The sequence below is a fragment of the Oncorhynchus masou genome, chromosome 20 (assembly GCF_036934945.1).
Source record: "Oncorhynchus masou masou isolate Uvic2021 chromosome 20, UVic_Omas_1.1, whole genome shotgun sequence".
NCBI lineage: Eukaryota > Metazoa > Chordata > Actinopteri > Salmoniformes > Salmonidae > Oncorhynchus > Oncorhynchus masou.
In genome coordinates this window covers 8,913,805-8,928,983 of record NC_088231.1, presented here as the reverse complement: position 1 = coordinate 8,928,983, position 15,179 = coordinate 8,913,805, and the positions used below count along the sequence as shown (strand labels likewise).

The window sequence follows — 15,179 nt, the reverse complement described above, 5'->3', positions numbered from 1 at the left end:
ATTATGGGGGGGCTTTTGGATGTTTTAAATGTGCTTTGTCCATTCTGATGGTCTTATACTGTTTAATGAAACTTCAACCAAAAGATGGAATATAGTGGTCACTCTGAATGCAGTGGTTGACATAACGAATGAAAAAAGCCAGGGAGGGGTTATTGTGACAGGGTAGGAACCAGTGTTTCCCATTGAACCCGAATTAATTTTACATTAAATGTTTTATCTTACTGTAGCTTGGATGTAGATAAAATATTTATGCTTTGCATATTACTCTGATTTAGGATATACCGTTGCACAAACATGCTGACCTAGGCATACACCAGGTATCAGGCTGTATTAGCGAGATAGCTACGTTAGCCCTGACTAGGTACATTTCGCTAGCGATTAGCATTAGCTAAAACGATTTATTTTAGCCACAGCTTGCTAATAAAATACAAAATAACTTTTTGCAGTTATAATATTTGTGTTGTGGAGAAATTACAAGGCAGGAGACTGGAGTATAGTTAGTTTTCCTTTAGTCAAAACCCCTTGTGCTCTACAGTTCCCGGCACCCTAGTGCGCATGTGCATTTCCTATTAGGTGGAGTAACGTAACACTGCCGTAATACATTACTGCTTAGTAACAGCATAGTAACTCATATAAACAGATGTAGATCCCAGATACGACAGCAATCAGTAAGATACAAACTAATAGTGCAATTATAGAATGCATCGCAGCTGCAGCATTGACCACGCAGACTGTCACCTCAAGTGGTTGTGACTCGTGGTAGCAGCAAAAAAAATGCTCTCCTTGAGTGTCACCGAATGCAGAGCTTGGTGTGTGGGAGACAACTCAAGAAGCAAACGGAATAAACTATAAACGGACATTGCACTCAACAGTGGCTTAACACGTTTATCAAACCAAACATTGAAACACCATTATACAAAGTAAAAACCCAAACCAGTCCATGCATCAATACCGGTAAAATATGATATACAGCCTGGCCCTACTTTAATATTTCAGCAAAGAATATTTCCCAGATATTCTCTGTGTACATCTCAAGCCACACTGCTACGATTTCTCCTCGTTGTGAACACTCCTATGTCTGATAAGGTTACTCAGGCGGGAGAAGCTCTTGTAACATAGTTTGCACTTGAAGGGCCTCTCATTGGTGTGAACGGTCTGGTGCTGCTTGACATATTTCACCTTAGCAAAGCGCCTCCCACACGTGGGGCAGGCGTACGGCTTGTCAGCGTCTGTCCTAACGCTCGGCCTCCCACGTTGTGACCCAATGACACCAGAGGAGGTAGAAGCAGGAGTCACCCTCAGGTGGTTGGTCTTTGAGCTCCCTCCTTGACCTCTAGCCATTGTTTGGGTGTTGTTGGGATTGTGTGCTGTGTTATAGTCTAGGTACCTCTCATGGTGAACGCCCATCCTGACCCTGTCTGTATTGGCGGGGTAACCCTGAGGTAACTGAGGAAGGCTAGTCCCAGGCTTTCTATGAACCCAGTCACCAGGCATTAAACAAGATCCTGAAGGAGAAGACAGACTTCCTGTTAGACTCACACCAGGGGGGTCTCCCACCACTCTGTGTGAAGGCTGAAGCCCAGGGTGACCTGCTCTGTTCATCATGGTGTTTGTATCATAGGAACAGGAGGGTCTATCTCTATCAGCCTCAGGCCCTGCTTCATCTCTGCACTGAGACTGTGAAGAGAAGGGTCTGGGCTGCAGACTGGATCCCTGACTGGAGCCTCTGTCTCTCTGATGACCACTAGGACTGAGGTTGTTCAGTCCCCCTGTCCACTGGTTGTGCCCTGTGTAGTGGTGGTGGGGGTGGAGTGTCTGCCCCTCACGATTCGGTCCTGGTTCTGACTCGGGAAGGAAGAGTGACGGCTCCTGATCCAGAGTTCTGATCTGGGGCCAGGGTTTGTGACCAGCCGCTTCTGAGGTCCAATCTCTCTCGACACCGGATATCAGCAGGTCCTCATGGACTGCAGACTGTAAACACAAATTGAACAGAAGAGCAAATAAAGGTTTATTTCAGAAACTCTTTGCTGTACACACAAACATGACATGATATTATAAAATGTTAACCACAATTAAGCCCATCTTTAACACTGTGATTCAAGCACCTAACAATATGGAGCCATTGGGGAGTTAAAAAAAAAAAAGAAAAGAAAGTTAAATGTCCAAATGTGTTGATTCGACTGACATAAGGGAAACTCAGTCCCTGCAATGATAAAAAAATAACCAAGTCAATCATACAGTGAATTTTGTATTTAATTTCAACAAAATGGTCATACACTCATAACGTTAAGTACATTACTTTATTGCACAAAACAATACATGTGATGAGTAGAATAACTTCACTATATTTACTTTTCCGTAAATCTGGTACACATCGCTTTGACGCTTTGAATTAATTTTAGAATACTTTGGAAAAGGTTCAGCATTAATAATAATGTATTACATTTCTATAGCACTTTTCATAGAATCTCAAAGCCCTTCAAGAGCAAAAAAACAACCACGCAATATATCATGACGGGTCAACCAATAGCGGCCAAGTCTTTGAAAGCGGCATCCTCCGGAGATGTAGAGGGTCAGTTCATGGCTTGATCAGAGAGAGCTGGTCAGAGAATGGTGTCTGCTGATGATCTCGTAAAAGGTAAGCCTTCCTCCTCATCCACTCTGTAACACCCACTTGGCTGATGCTTCAGCATCTCTGAGCGCCAGAAAGCGCACCACACACAGTTCAGAATAGTAGCCAGTCGCCCTCTTTACGAAACCCTCTGCCTCAACACTGCTGGATTCCTTTGTCTCCCATTCCTCTCATACTTCAGGCGACGACTCAAATGATGTTCTCAAAGGATCTGGAATTGGCAACCAGGTGAAACCAAAAGGATTTTACTGTGTCCAGATGCATTTTTTTCAAACAAAAGATGACTAGGCCTAAAAGTGTTAACATGTCAGTCGATCTGCAAATCCTTGGCTCAAAAGTGCTTGACATTTGCAATAAAAAACGTGATGTTACCAAAAACAAAGGAGTTGATAAACTAAATATTAAAAACACAAAAATAACTAAATACGTACAGATTTACACATTGCTTCATGTCAAATAAACCTGAATTAAGGCACTATCATCTCATTATAAAACACCAGCATCAAACAGGACAAGGTTGTCACTTTTCATTAGTGAATAATTTTTATAGACACCATCCCACCAACCATCACCATATCATCTACTCTGCCACCTCATCATTCTTTCCTCAGTTCACCTCATCCAGTTTCCTACTACATCCTAAACCAACAGAACTAACTACAAACTAACTAGTACTACATTACATGTCACTATACTCTACACATGGGCTGTGTGCATTTTCTTCTGGTGTATCCTGAGGTAGCTCCTCTCTGAGAACCTCTTCCCGCAGTGTGTACAGGCGAATGGCCTCTCTCCCGTGTGGACCTTCAGGTGCATCTTCAGCTGGTGCTGGTGGGAGAACCTCTTCTCACACTGGGGGCAATTGAAGGGTTTCTCCCCTGTGTGGACCCTTTGGTGCCTCTTCAGGTTGAACAAGTGTGAAAAACTGGCCCGGCACAGTTGGCAGCCAAATGGTTTCTCCCCTGTGTGAATCTCCACCTGTTTGGGGAAACTGAAGGGTTTCCCACAGATTCCATCTCTACTACTGTAATTTGTCAATGGGCTTGTGTAGCAATTTAGTGTTGAGGCACTGGCATTGTCTGAGGTCTGGTTTAACATTAGGAGAGTGTGAGGAGGATGACCAGGGAGTGTCTGTGTTGTCACAGGGTCCATGTTCCAGTTGATAGATCCTATAGAAGGCAGGCTAAAGGCAGCACCTGTTATGGGGTTAACCTGAGGTGCCATCAGTGTCTCTGAATCACAACTATAGGAGCAGGACGGAGCATCGCTAGCAGAGTCTGTGTCTGTTCTCTCCTGCCGCTTACGGACACCTCCAAATCTACGCCTCGCCCTGGTCTCAGCCAGTCTGTTGTCATGGAGATTAAGTTTGGATGTTGTTTTGTGTTCAACTGTCTGTTTCTGGTTGTGGTTAACAGGGTTGTTCACCAGCCCAGAGTTGAGGACGCTGTCCCATCCACTGACCTCCACTATGTCGCCTCTGGTCCTGGCCTGCTCAGTGATGTTGTCCCTTGGGCCCTTGGCTGCACCGGTCTGGGAATCCAAGATGGTCGGCCAGTCTCCTCTGTTAGCCTCCAGCCAACCACCTGAAGGAAGAGGTTAGAAAATAGACTTTACAAACATGGCAGAGAAAACTCTACATATGGAGTTTGAGTCAATTACCTGGTCAAGTTCACACATTATGTAGTATAAAAAACATGAGCTGCAGCACACTCAGAAAACGTATTTTGAGTGGAGGTGCTGACTAACGGCGAAAAACAATATATTAAAAAAAAAACATTTTAAAAAGGCGCATTACTATTCCCATTGAAGATCTATTCCTATATGTAGGATATACACTGGCCAGTTTATTAGGTACGCCCATTTAGTACCGTGTAGGACCCACCTTTTCCTCCAGAACAGATACACTGTGGCGTACAAACATTGCTTAATTGGCATCAAGGGACCTAACGTGCCAGGAAAACATTCCCTACCCCACTACACCACCATGACGTACAATTGACACCAGGCAGTATGGGGCCCTGGATTCATGCTGCCTACGCCAAATCCTGACGCAACAGGAACCGGGATTCGGCGGACCAGCCAATGTTTTTTCACTCCTCAATTGTCCAGTGTAGGTGATCGCATGCCCACTGGAGCCCTTTCTTGTTTTTAGCTGATATGAGTGGAACCTGGTGTGGTAATCTGCTGTAATAGCCTATCCATGACAAGAACCGACAGTTGTGCGTTCCGAGATGCCGTTCTGCACAGCACTATTGTGCTGCAGCATTTTTTGCCTTCTAGCTCGCACGATTCTTGACGTTCTCTCTCGACAATCCGTTTTTTTTCACCCACAGGACTACCACTGATTGGATGTTTTTTCTTTGTCGCACATTCTCAGTAAACCCTAGACAATGTTGTGCATGACAAGCCCAGGTGGCCGGCCGTTTCTGAGATACTGGAACTGGTGCACCTGGCCTGATAATCATACCACACTTAAGTCACTTATTTTTCCCATTCTAACGTTCAATCATACCGTAACTGAATGGCTCGGTGCCTGTCTACCTCCTTTATATAGCAGGCCACGGCCACGTGAATCGCTGTCTGTAGGAGCAAACCATTTTGTGAATGGAGTGGTTTACCTAATAAACTGCATGTCTCCCTTACCTTGCTCCCCCATCTTTAGTCCACTCAGCAGGTTAATGCTCTCTGGTCCGTCCTCTATCGTCTCCTCTTTGACCAACAGCAGATCAGACTTCCCATTCTCCATGTCTACTGACTGTAAGAGATACAGAGTGAGAGGATGTTGGATCAAGAAATCTGATATGAGCACCCTGCTATGGGGTATTTTCTGATTGGGCAATGAGGGATTGTTATGAGTATTGTGTAAACATGGTTGTTGATTTGATTACTTGACACTTGAATTGTTTGATCATTCAAAGGCATGGTCCCACACTTAAGACAAAATTGATCAAGAGCAGGGCCGTATCCACAAACCATCTCAGAAAAGGTCTTAGGAGTTCTGTTAAAACCTGTTTTAAGACAACAACAGAAAACATCTCAGAGTAGGTTTTAGGATGATGTTAAGACACTGCCCAGACAAACTCTGAGCCAGGAGTAAAATAAACTCAGAAAAGTTTCTCAGCTTGTAATCACGACAGTTTGAGTTACTGCAAAGGAAAGATAGTGATGATGCTTATTGACATTGGTTATTCCCCATCATTTGAAACAATCGTGATGAGGCATCGCCAGTTTCGAACTCTATAGCAAGCTTCAGAAAACCACGGTGAATGTGACTGTACATCAAATGTTGCAAATGTAAAATGTTTGGTATAATTTCCGGCTGACGCGATCACTTTGCCTTCTCTTAATTGTCGTGACATAACTATCATTAATGTGATGACTGTTATTTATTGAATCAAGTAACTGTTTAATTGTTACTCAGTTAAATTAATGTAACCATTAACTCATTAGGAATTTGGGGCACCACGGGAAAATATGTTTAACGAGTTACTATCTCCCGACTTAAACTCTAAAGATATCAGTTTATCAATCATTACCTCATCAGTCTCATTCTGAATGTCACTGTAACGAGTGCGCTGAGTCGGGAAGCAAGTTCAGGGAGTGAGTGATTTAATAAATAAACGCAACTAAATACAAAATAAGAAACACAAAGAATGCACAGACATGACACTGGAACAGAAACAAAAACACCTTGGTAAGGAACCAAAGGGAATAACATATAGTGAAGGTAATCAGGGAGGTGATGGAGTACAGTTGAATCTGAAGGTCCACGTAACGATGGTGACAGGTGTGCGCCATAACGAGCAGCCTGGTGACCTAGAGGCCGGAGAGGGAGCACACGTGACAGTACCCCCTTCCCAATGCGTGGTTTCTGCCGCAGGACGCCAACCAATATGACGATCCCGGGGATCAGGAGCGGACCGGTCACCTCTGCTGAGGCACGGGAAACCTGTCAATCCAGCTGAGATGCAGGAGCATGGCGACCTAGAGCGCAGGAGAGAAAGCATACCTGACGGTACCCCCTCCCCTGCGCGTTCGGCTCCAGCCGCAGAACACCAAGCCAAGGGACAATCCCAGTGATCAGGAGCGAACCAGTCACCCCTGCTGATGCGCGGGTACCTGCCGCTGGCTGGGTCGCGGGAACCGGCTGAGGAGCCCGTAGTGGCTCCCGGACCCAACATCATTCCACCTGACACAAAAAACACTCCCTGATGCTTCCCTAAGGTGAGGCATTTTTATGTAACGAGTGCGCTGAGAATCGGGAAGCAAGTTTCAGGGAGTGAGTGTTTTAATAAATAAACGCAACTAAATACAAAACAAGAAACACAAAAACACCTGGGTAAGGAACCAAAGGGAGTGACACATATAGGGAAGGTAATCAGGGAGTTGATGGAGTCTAGGTGAGTCAGAAGATGCGCAGGTGCGCATAATGATGGTGGCAGGTGTGCGCCATAACGAGCAGCCTGGTGACCTAGAGGCCGGAGAAGGAGCACATGTGACAGTCGCATACTACTTGATATCTGCAAGAACCCTAACCTTATTGATGAATCAGCAATATACAAATTGGCTTAATTATTTATTTACTAACTAAATAATAACACGTACATAAACAAACACACACATATAGGTTATTGATTATTATATATTGGACTAACAAAAGCATGACCATTTGGGAGAGTCAACGGGAGGGTCAACTATCATTGTTACATTTGTAAGATATGCTCACGGAAATACGAATACTAAGCACCCTGACTTCCGCTCATTCAGATTAGAAATGCAATATATTTATGCATAGCTGTCCTTGATCATCGTCTATCTCTGTTGAACTCGATGGGTCCTATGGTGAAGTTGTCGAGGGATGTAAGACTCTGGTTTGTCCACCATAGGTCACAATGTCCTTTGTAGAGCTTAATTGGTAGTGGAGTGGTTGTTAGGACAGATACTTCAGATGTACCAATGATCGTCTGAGATGGGGTTTCTTACTTCCAACCTTGTGTCTTTAGTCAAAGTTCTAGGACCACCTTTACATGCACAGCTGCAGATTGTGAATGTTTCTGGTCGCGTAGTGGAGATAATCTTCTCATCTTGTGTTGAGGTTGAGAGTTTCTAACTATTTCAACATGTGGACCACGGTCTCACGTCTTTTGGTCTCAATGGTTGATTATTCAGGGTTCAGCTCCCGACCACTTTACACACCAGTAGTAACCCGTCAATGTTCTGGTCTCACCATTTTCAGCCATGTAGCCACCGCTCCACGCTGTCTGGTCTGGTAGTTTCAACCATTCGTAACGTCCGACTCACCGTCCGTCTCAAGGTTGACTATTCAGGGTCAGGCTCCCGACCACTTTACACGCCAGCAACAACCCGGCATAATGTACATTTCGTTACCAAGGCTTTTATCCTCGGGTTAAAAGGGGGCGTTCCATCACGCAGACACAATGTCTGTGCTCACTTGGATGTGCTTACTGACAGGGCACAAGTTTTTTGAAAATAATTCTCATTTAGAAGGCTAAAATCACATTGCTATCTTCACAAGTATTCAAGTATATTTTATACAACATTTAGATGTAAAGTTGATACAGAATGCTTACACTTTCAGATTTACTGTTACTTTGTTATACCATCCTTAATGACATCATAAAATAATAAACAATATGATTATTCTTTAGACCCCCCCCCCCTCCCCCCGACCATTCTTATCTTATGATTATTGTTCCAAAGTTCACTCTTTGGCCATTAGAGCTTTTGGCAGCAAAGCTCTTCTGTGGACAAAGGCCTTTCTTTGGTGGATACTGAAAGCCAGAAAGGGAAAGTTCCCTCCTGCTTAAATATACGACACAGTGTTAAGGTGTCAAGACTGGCACAGCCCCCCTTCCACTCTTCTGTGGGAGAGAGGGGGTCTGGCTATATTCAAACATTTTCCTAGCTGATGGGTCCTTTAATCCACTGTCAGGAGAGTCATGACATAATTCTTACTTAATATGTTGGGATGAATAAACTTTGCAACACATCTCATTTGCATACAGTTGATCAGGTTGTTGATTGATTGATTTGTGGAATGTTGTCTCACTCCTCTTCAAGGTTCTGCAACAAAACAGTCCAAAACGGAGAGGTGCCGGATCCTGTTCCTCAAATGAAGCACTGGTTTTAGAATATTGACAAGTTCCAGTTGGGATACAAGTGCGCTCTGATCATCTCAATTCTTATTTTGTCCAAAAAAGTGTCAGTCTCGAGTGATTTGACACTATCAAACACAAGAGCTCCCTCCATTAAAGGCCCAGGCATATTTTTGAGCAGCTTGATGTTAAACTCCAAAGGGATAACTTGAAATAACAATGTAGGTAATTAAATCATCTTTAGGCATATCATGTGAAATAGGCCCCGTGAAATCATTGTCAAATGCACAAGAAATACTGTTGCATGTAAGTCTAGATCATGTATGGATTGATCATATAGAAAAATCAACAACTCTAAAGCAATTGCCTGTCTATGGAGCAGGAACCCTTGACTGCCTTTTCCTATTATCAAGACACCTGCTGATAACGCTTAACTGGTTAAGACATCTCATGAGGTGTCCTAAATCTTTGTCGGCTAGGTGGGATTCATATGACTAGAGAGGTTTCATGCATAGCTTTTATTTTTACCCATAAGAGTAAAATGTCTCTTAGCACCTACGACCAATTTTCTACACAGAGACACTTTATGGATACAGGCTCAACAAATAGTCTCAGAGTGGTGCTGATCCAGGATCTGTCTACATAAACTTATTCATTACGATCTAAAAGTTCAAACTGATCCTAGATCGGCACTCCTGCTCTGAGAGGCTTTGTGGATACAGGCCCTGAACTAATACCATTCAGACAGTAGTTTACAGTGGGCTCACCTCAGTGAGACTGTGTGTGGTCCTGTGCTGCTCAGCTAGTTCCGCTGTGGGTTCAGGAGGAGGTGTAGTCTGGTTGTCCTCCATGACCATGGTCCTCTCAGGGTTCCCCAGACCCTCATCATACCCCTCGACCTTCACCAGCAGCACATCTGGATCCTCCTCATCCTGGAAGAGACAAGTGATGCAGATTAACCAGACATATACTCCCTCCAAGGTGTATCATACGAAGCCAGCTAGATCTACTCAGGGTTTTCTAAAGCTAACCAGCTTCACATTCCAGCTCAGGCTTCATCAGTACCACGACGGTGGATATTGCGCATCCATCCATCTGCGCGCCGCTAACTCTAAGCAGGCTTGTAAGTGCACGTGAATGTCGCTCATGGCTAGTCGAACGCCGAACTCTTCATTGAGACAATGCTAAAACATCAATCCATGGGAAAGTCAGTGCCACATTTTGATTTTATGCCAAAATCAAAATGAAGGAAAATGTTATCTTGCAAATCCAGCACGATATTGTGTGAAATGTGGATTTTAGAAGTGCCGTTGTCATTTTATTACTTGTCGTTAATGCCGTCTTTTTCCCCACTCCTATCAATAAATATTTTTTATGTCATAATAATAATTGTGTTTTTCAAACAGAAGTTTTACTGTGCTGTAAAGTTTCAAATGCATTGTCATTACTAAATAATGTGACAGGTATTTTAACATGTTATGCTTTTTTTAACACGCAAAAAAACATTTGATTTAATAAAAATATTTAAATCTTCTTACTCAAATGAAGGGGTGATGATGCAGTCTTTGCGAGAGGGAGATAATCTGAATGAATTCGTTCTCAACTCGCAGCTCAGACACTTCATTCAGGATAAATGGAGTTAGCCCTGAGTTAGCCTGCCCGGAAGCAGGTTAGTTCTGAAGGATTCTTTGCCATAGAAATGTACCTGACTAAAAGGTGACTGGTTATCCCGAGTTGAACTCAGAGTTGATCAAAGTTACCTCACTAACTCCTCAAACCTGATTCGTAGGATACCCCTCAGGTACGTACACATGGATAATAAACACACGTTCAACATGGAGTATTTACCCATCCCCACTTACATGAGTCCTATACTGTAGTTACAGAATTACTTCATTGTTGTTAAACCCATCATGGTGGATGTAAATAAGATGTGGCTTAAAGGCAATTGTCTTGGTTGTCTGTAGCGTATGCCTGCCCATATCATATCCCCACCGTCACCATGGGGCACTCTGTTCACAACGTTGACATCAGCACACCACTCGCCCACACAACGCCATACAAGTCGTCTCCGGTTGTGAGGCCGGTTGGACGTACTGCCAAATTCTCTAAACCCAGACGTTGGTAGAGAAATTGACATTCAGTTCTCTGGCAACAGGGCTGGTGGACATTCCTGCAGTCAGCATGCCAATTGCATGCTCGCTCAATTTGAGACATCTGTGGCATTGTGTTGTCACCAAACTCCATATTTTAGAGTGGCCTTTTATTGTCCCCAGCACAAGGTTCACCAGTGTAAGGATCATGCTGTTTCATCAGCTTCTTGATATGACACAACTGTCAGGTGTATGGATTATCTTGAAAAAAAATGAGGAATGCTCACTAAGAGGGATGTGCACAACATTTTAGAGAAAAAGCTTTTTGTGGATATGGAACATTTCTGGAATCTTTTATTTCAGCTCATGAAACATGGGACCAACACTTTACATGTTGTGTTTATATTTCTGTTCAGTGTGTGTGTGTGTGTGTGTGTATAAGGGACTCAACCACACGAATGCCCGACCGTCCCATCTTCAGTCCCCTGTTCGTTCCACAATGATTGAGATATATATATATCTATCTCTCAATCATTGTGGAACGAACAGCGGACTGAAGATGGGACGGTCGGGCATTCGTGTGGTTGAGTCCCTTTCTGCTGTAACATGGACTCTTAACAAGGCAATGACACTTTGTAGCTCCTTGCTGAAACAAGCAACATGTTTGATTATGCCATCATTGACTTGAATGGGGACGCCCGTTCTATTAATTCTATTTCTATGCAGAACATGCAGTCAGGAGCAAAGGAGAGGAGAAAGTGTGCCGTAGTGTAGGTATATTTAGTAAGTGTATATTGGTTATTAAAGCGCTGTCAGGTGTATGCAGAACAGGGTGAGATCACATGTGATGTATACTAAAGAGAGTCTCAATGAAAGTCTTAGAATGAAAAGTCCCATTTTGTGTTTATTAAATATAAACAAGTTTTAAATACACCATATGAAAACCACACATACACACGTCTCAACTAGAAATCTGCATGAACTTGCATTCATTTTGCATTAATTTTCTCATTAAAAGTGTCTTGGGGGAAAAATGAAGGAGTTGAATGGAAGTAATGAAACAGGCATTTGTGAACATCATATAGCCTATGCAGTACAAACACTATGTAAGAGACTCATTAGGCTTATATATGCCTTATATATCACATGTGTTGATGCAATGTTGTACCCAGGAATATTCAACACTGAAATCTGTTACTATCATTATTCCAAATGCATCTGTGGATCTTATCTGCAGACAACAATGAAAATTAATCTTAGTCTTTAAAGAAAGACTCAGCGTTATGAGGTTGCCACAAGCAGCACTGCAGAAATTGCAATGAGCATGATGCAAGACATTGCTCTCACAGTCACGGAGTATCTGTGCATGTGCACGGGTTCGCTTCACGCTGCTACATGGTACGTACGGTACCAAAACCGCAGAGAAGTTAAGCCTCACATTTAGCTGTTGCACAAATTGACCCACTTCACGTTGTTTCCTTTGTGCATGTACGTCTATCGAGTGGAATGGTTTCTTTCTATGTTATTGGGTGGCATGGTTTTTCTTTTGGTGTATCCTGAGGTAGCTCCTCTCTGAGAACCTCTTCCCACAGTGATTACAGGCAAACGGCCTCTCACCCGTGTGGACCTTCAGGTGCATCTTCAGTTGGTGTTGGTGGGAGAACCTCTTTTCACACTGGGGGCAGCTGTAGGGTTTCTCCCCTGTGTGGACCCTTTGGTGCCTCTTCAGGTTGCCAGCCTGGGCGAAGCACATGTGACACTGGGTACAGCTAAATGGTTTCTCCCCTGTGTGGACCCTCTGGTGGATCTCCAACTTCTGGGTGCAGCTGAAGCCTTTCTTACAGAACATGCAGAGGAACCGTTTCTCTTTACTATTGCCTGATGTGGCCCCCCCTCCCTGGGCCTGGGCTGTAGCCCTGTCGTTTGAGTTCAATACCTGATCGAAAAGGACATGGCCATGTGAATCGGAAGGAGCAATCGACATAGACACTGGGTCGCGATCCCTAAGTTTGTGTAAAGGGGAGTGGGTTGCGACATTTAGATTTGTCTCTAAGCTTTCCCTGTAGTCTAAGAAGTCATTGGTGCTGCCCTGTGAGTGTCCTTCTCCTAAGTGAGTCTCGTCTGCATTCCATGTCAGAGGAGCGTCACCCTCCACTTTCACAGTCACCTCATCTATGACTATAACCTCCCCTTTCTTATCTAGGCACCCATCAGAGTATACACTATTACTGCGCCGGTTCCAGTCCCCTCTAAACAGATCAGTCTGTGTCTCTAAACCCAAGGATATGTTGCCAGGGTCCATCTCCGTAGTGTAAGAACAAGATGGATCATCAACACCAGTGTCTAATGCATCAACATCACCATCCCCACGGGAATGAACAGGCCTCTGGCTCTGGTGTAATACCGATAAGTACTCTGAGCCGGGAGCAGGGGGACAGCCCAGTCTCCCAAGCCCCAGTCTCTCTGGGTCTGACCTACGGTCAGATCCTGTGTGTAAGAGCATTTGTGTTACAGTTAAAGTCTCTGTGTCTGTCTCTGACTTGAGGACGGCGTTCGGCGTTCCACTGACCTCCGTGACGCTGTATCGGGTTCTGGGCTGCGCAGCGGTGGTGATGGTGGGGTCCTCTGTGGCTACAGGGGGCACTCCAGACGCTCCAGTCTGGATGTCTCTGCTGTGCCGTGGGTCCTCCTCTCCTTCAGACCTCTCCAGCTTGACCCCAGGACCTACAGCCTCTGCATCTGCAGACTGACACAAGAAGAGGTTATTACTGGTACATGAGTTGAATAGGATAACAATAGCATAGTGAAGTCTCACAGGCAGATAAATGAGGATGTACATGTTAGCAAGTGAATAGCTGAGGGGAGCCTTTCTGAAATAAACTGGCCACATTTGATGTACTGTAATTTTGATGTAATACTATTACACTAACCTCTATCACGATAACATGCTGGGTTGAGGTTCCACTCCCCTCATCAACAGTGATTGGCTGGTCATCTCTCCATGCATTGTGTCCCGCTGGCTTCACAAAGCTCCTGTGGCCTCCAGTGAGATGTCCTTCACCTGAGAGAGTGATTGGGGGAAAAGAGGTGGTTAGGTTAACTACTGTCAACGCTATAACGCACTATTGACAGTTTTGACACTAGAATTGTTAAGAATGTAAGGTAACACTAAGCATACGTTCTTGATATACTATTTATAGATGGATTGACTGTTACATGCTTCATATGGTTTTCAATTAATAGGAAATGCAGTAGATCAAGAATCTGGTTAGAAAATGAGTGTCTTTCTGCAAGTTAGTTAAGTAATCAGTGGAATTATTGCATACTATACAGAAACTGACCAAGACCCAATTCTGGTTAACCTGCTGTTAACGCATCTAAAGTCACACATGTGCAGATGTGAACGGGGCGACAGGCCCCGCAGCCTGGACCTTCAGAAAAATGTACCTCTTGCCATTCCTCTGTATCGGTCGAGGATCTTGACACTACTGGGACGACTGGCGAGGACGCGCTCTCGCGTTGTCCTCTCTGCGCGCTCCCGTGCCACCTTCATTTCCAGTAGCTGTAGTTTCCTCCTCAATGTCCTGTTTTCTTTCTGGCTTTGAGTTATTTCTAAACGAAACACTGCATAGTCGTCGTCTACGAGTTTGCAGACCTCTGCCACGGCTGCATTCGCTAACACCTCCATAATGGAGGCGATTTGAGTGTGAAAAACCATACAGTTAGCCATTGTTAGCTAACGTTAGCAGCTAGCTAACGTTAGTCACCTAAATAACAGATCTATCAACCAAGTCCTGTCCCCAACGCGAATTAAAAACTACCTGGGGTAAGTATGTGATGCTATGCAGTTAAATTAGTCAAATGTAGATTTCCACGCTGTTAATAAACGTCTAAATAACAACAAAAACTCTAAAGTGGAAACTGTTCTTGGTCACTTCTGTTTACACTTCTTCTTCAGTGGTTTGTAAATCGCGTTTGACAACCAGCTTTAGTGATGCATTACCGCCACCTACTGGACTGTGGACCAGAGATGGAGAAAATCTAAAATTGAACTCTACAAAATTAAACCATTCCCCCTATCGGAATACATCATTAAATAAAATATCACCGTAAGGTTTCCTTAACAATTCAATTAAACTTGGCTGTTCAATACCATTATTCCTTGATACTAATAACAAACTGTCCCTATCCCTCCCATATTCCTGGCACTGAAATAGAATATGTTACACTGTCTCCATCTCCTGGCATTGATCACACTTCCCAGTCGGATGTTTCCCTAAGTGCTGTTAACTTAAGCCTTGTGTGTCCCAGTTCCATCTTCCTCCCTTCTCTCTTGGA

At 44.0% G+C, this 15,179-nt stretch overlaps 1 protein-coding gene across 1 annotated transcript; it reads right to left on the bottom strand.

Annotated features, from left to right (window-relative positions):
* Positions 1–870: 870 nt before the first annotated feature.
* On the bottom strand, positions 871–14,794 carry LOC135506846 (zinc finger protein 768-like). The gene is made up of 7 exons (XM_064926246.1): positions 14,289–14,794; positions 13,772–13,902; positions 13,411–13,587; positions 9,516–9,680; positions 5,276–5,387; positions 4,094–4,215; positions 871–1,971 (listed from the first exon to the last, which is right to left on the bottom strand). Exons 1-7 carry the CDS (start codon positions 14,569–14,571, stop codon positions 1,045–1,047), a joined length of 1,917 nt encoding a protein of 638 aa, XP_064782318.1. The 5' UTR covers positions 14,572–14,794; the 3' UTR covers positions 871–1,044.
* Positions 14,795–15,179: the final 385 nt, after the last annotated feature.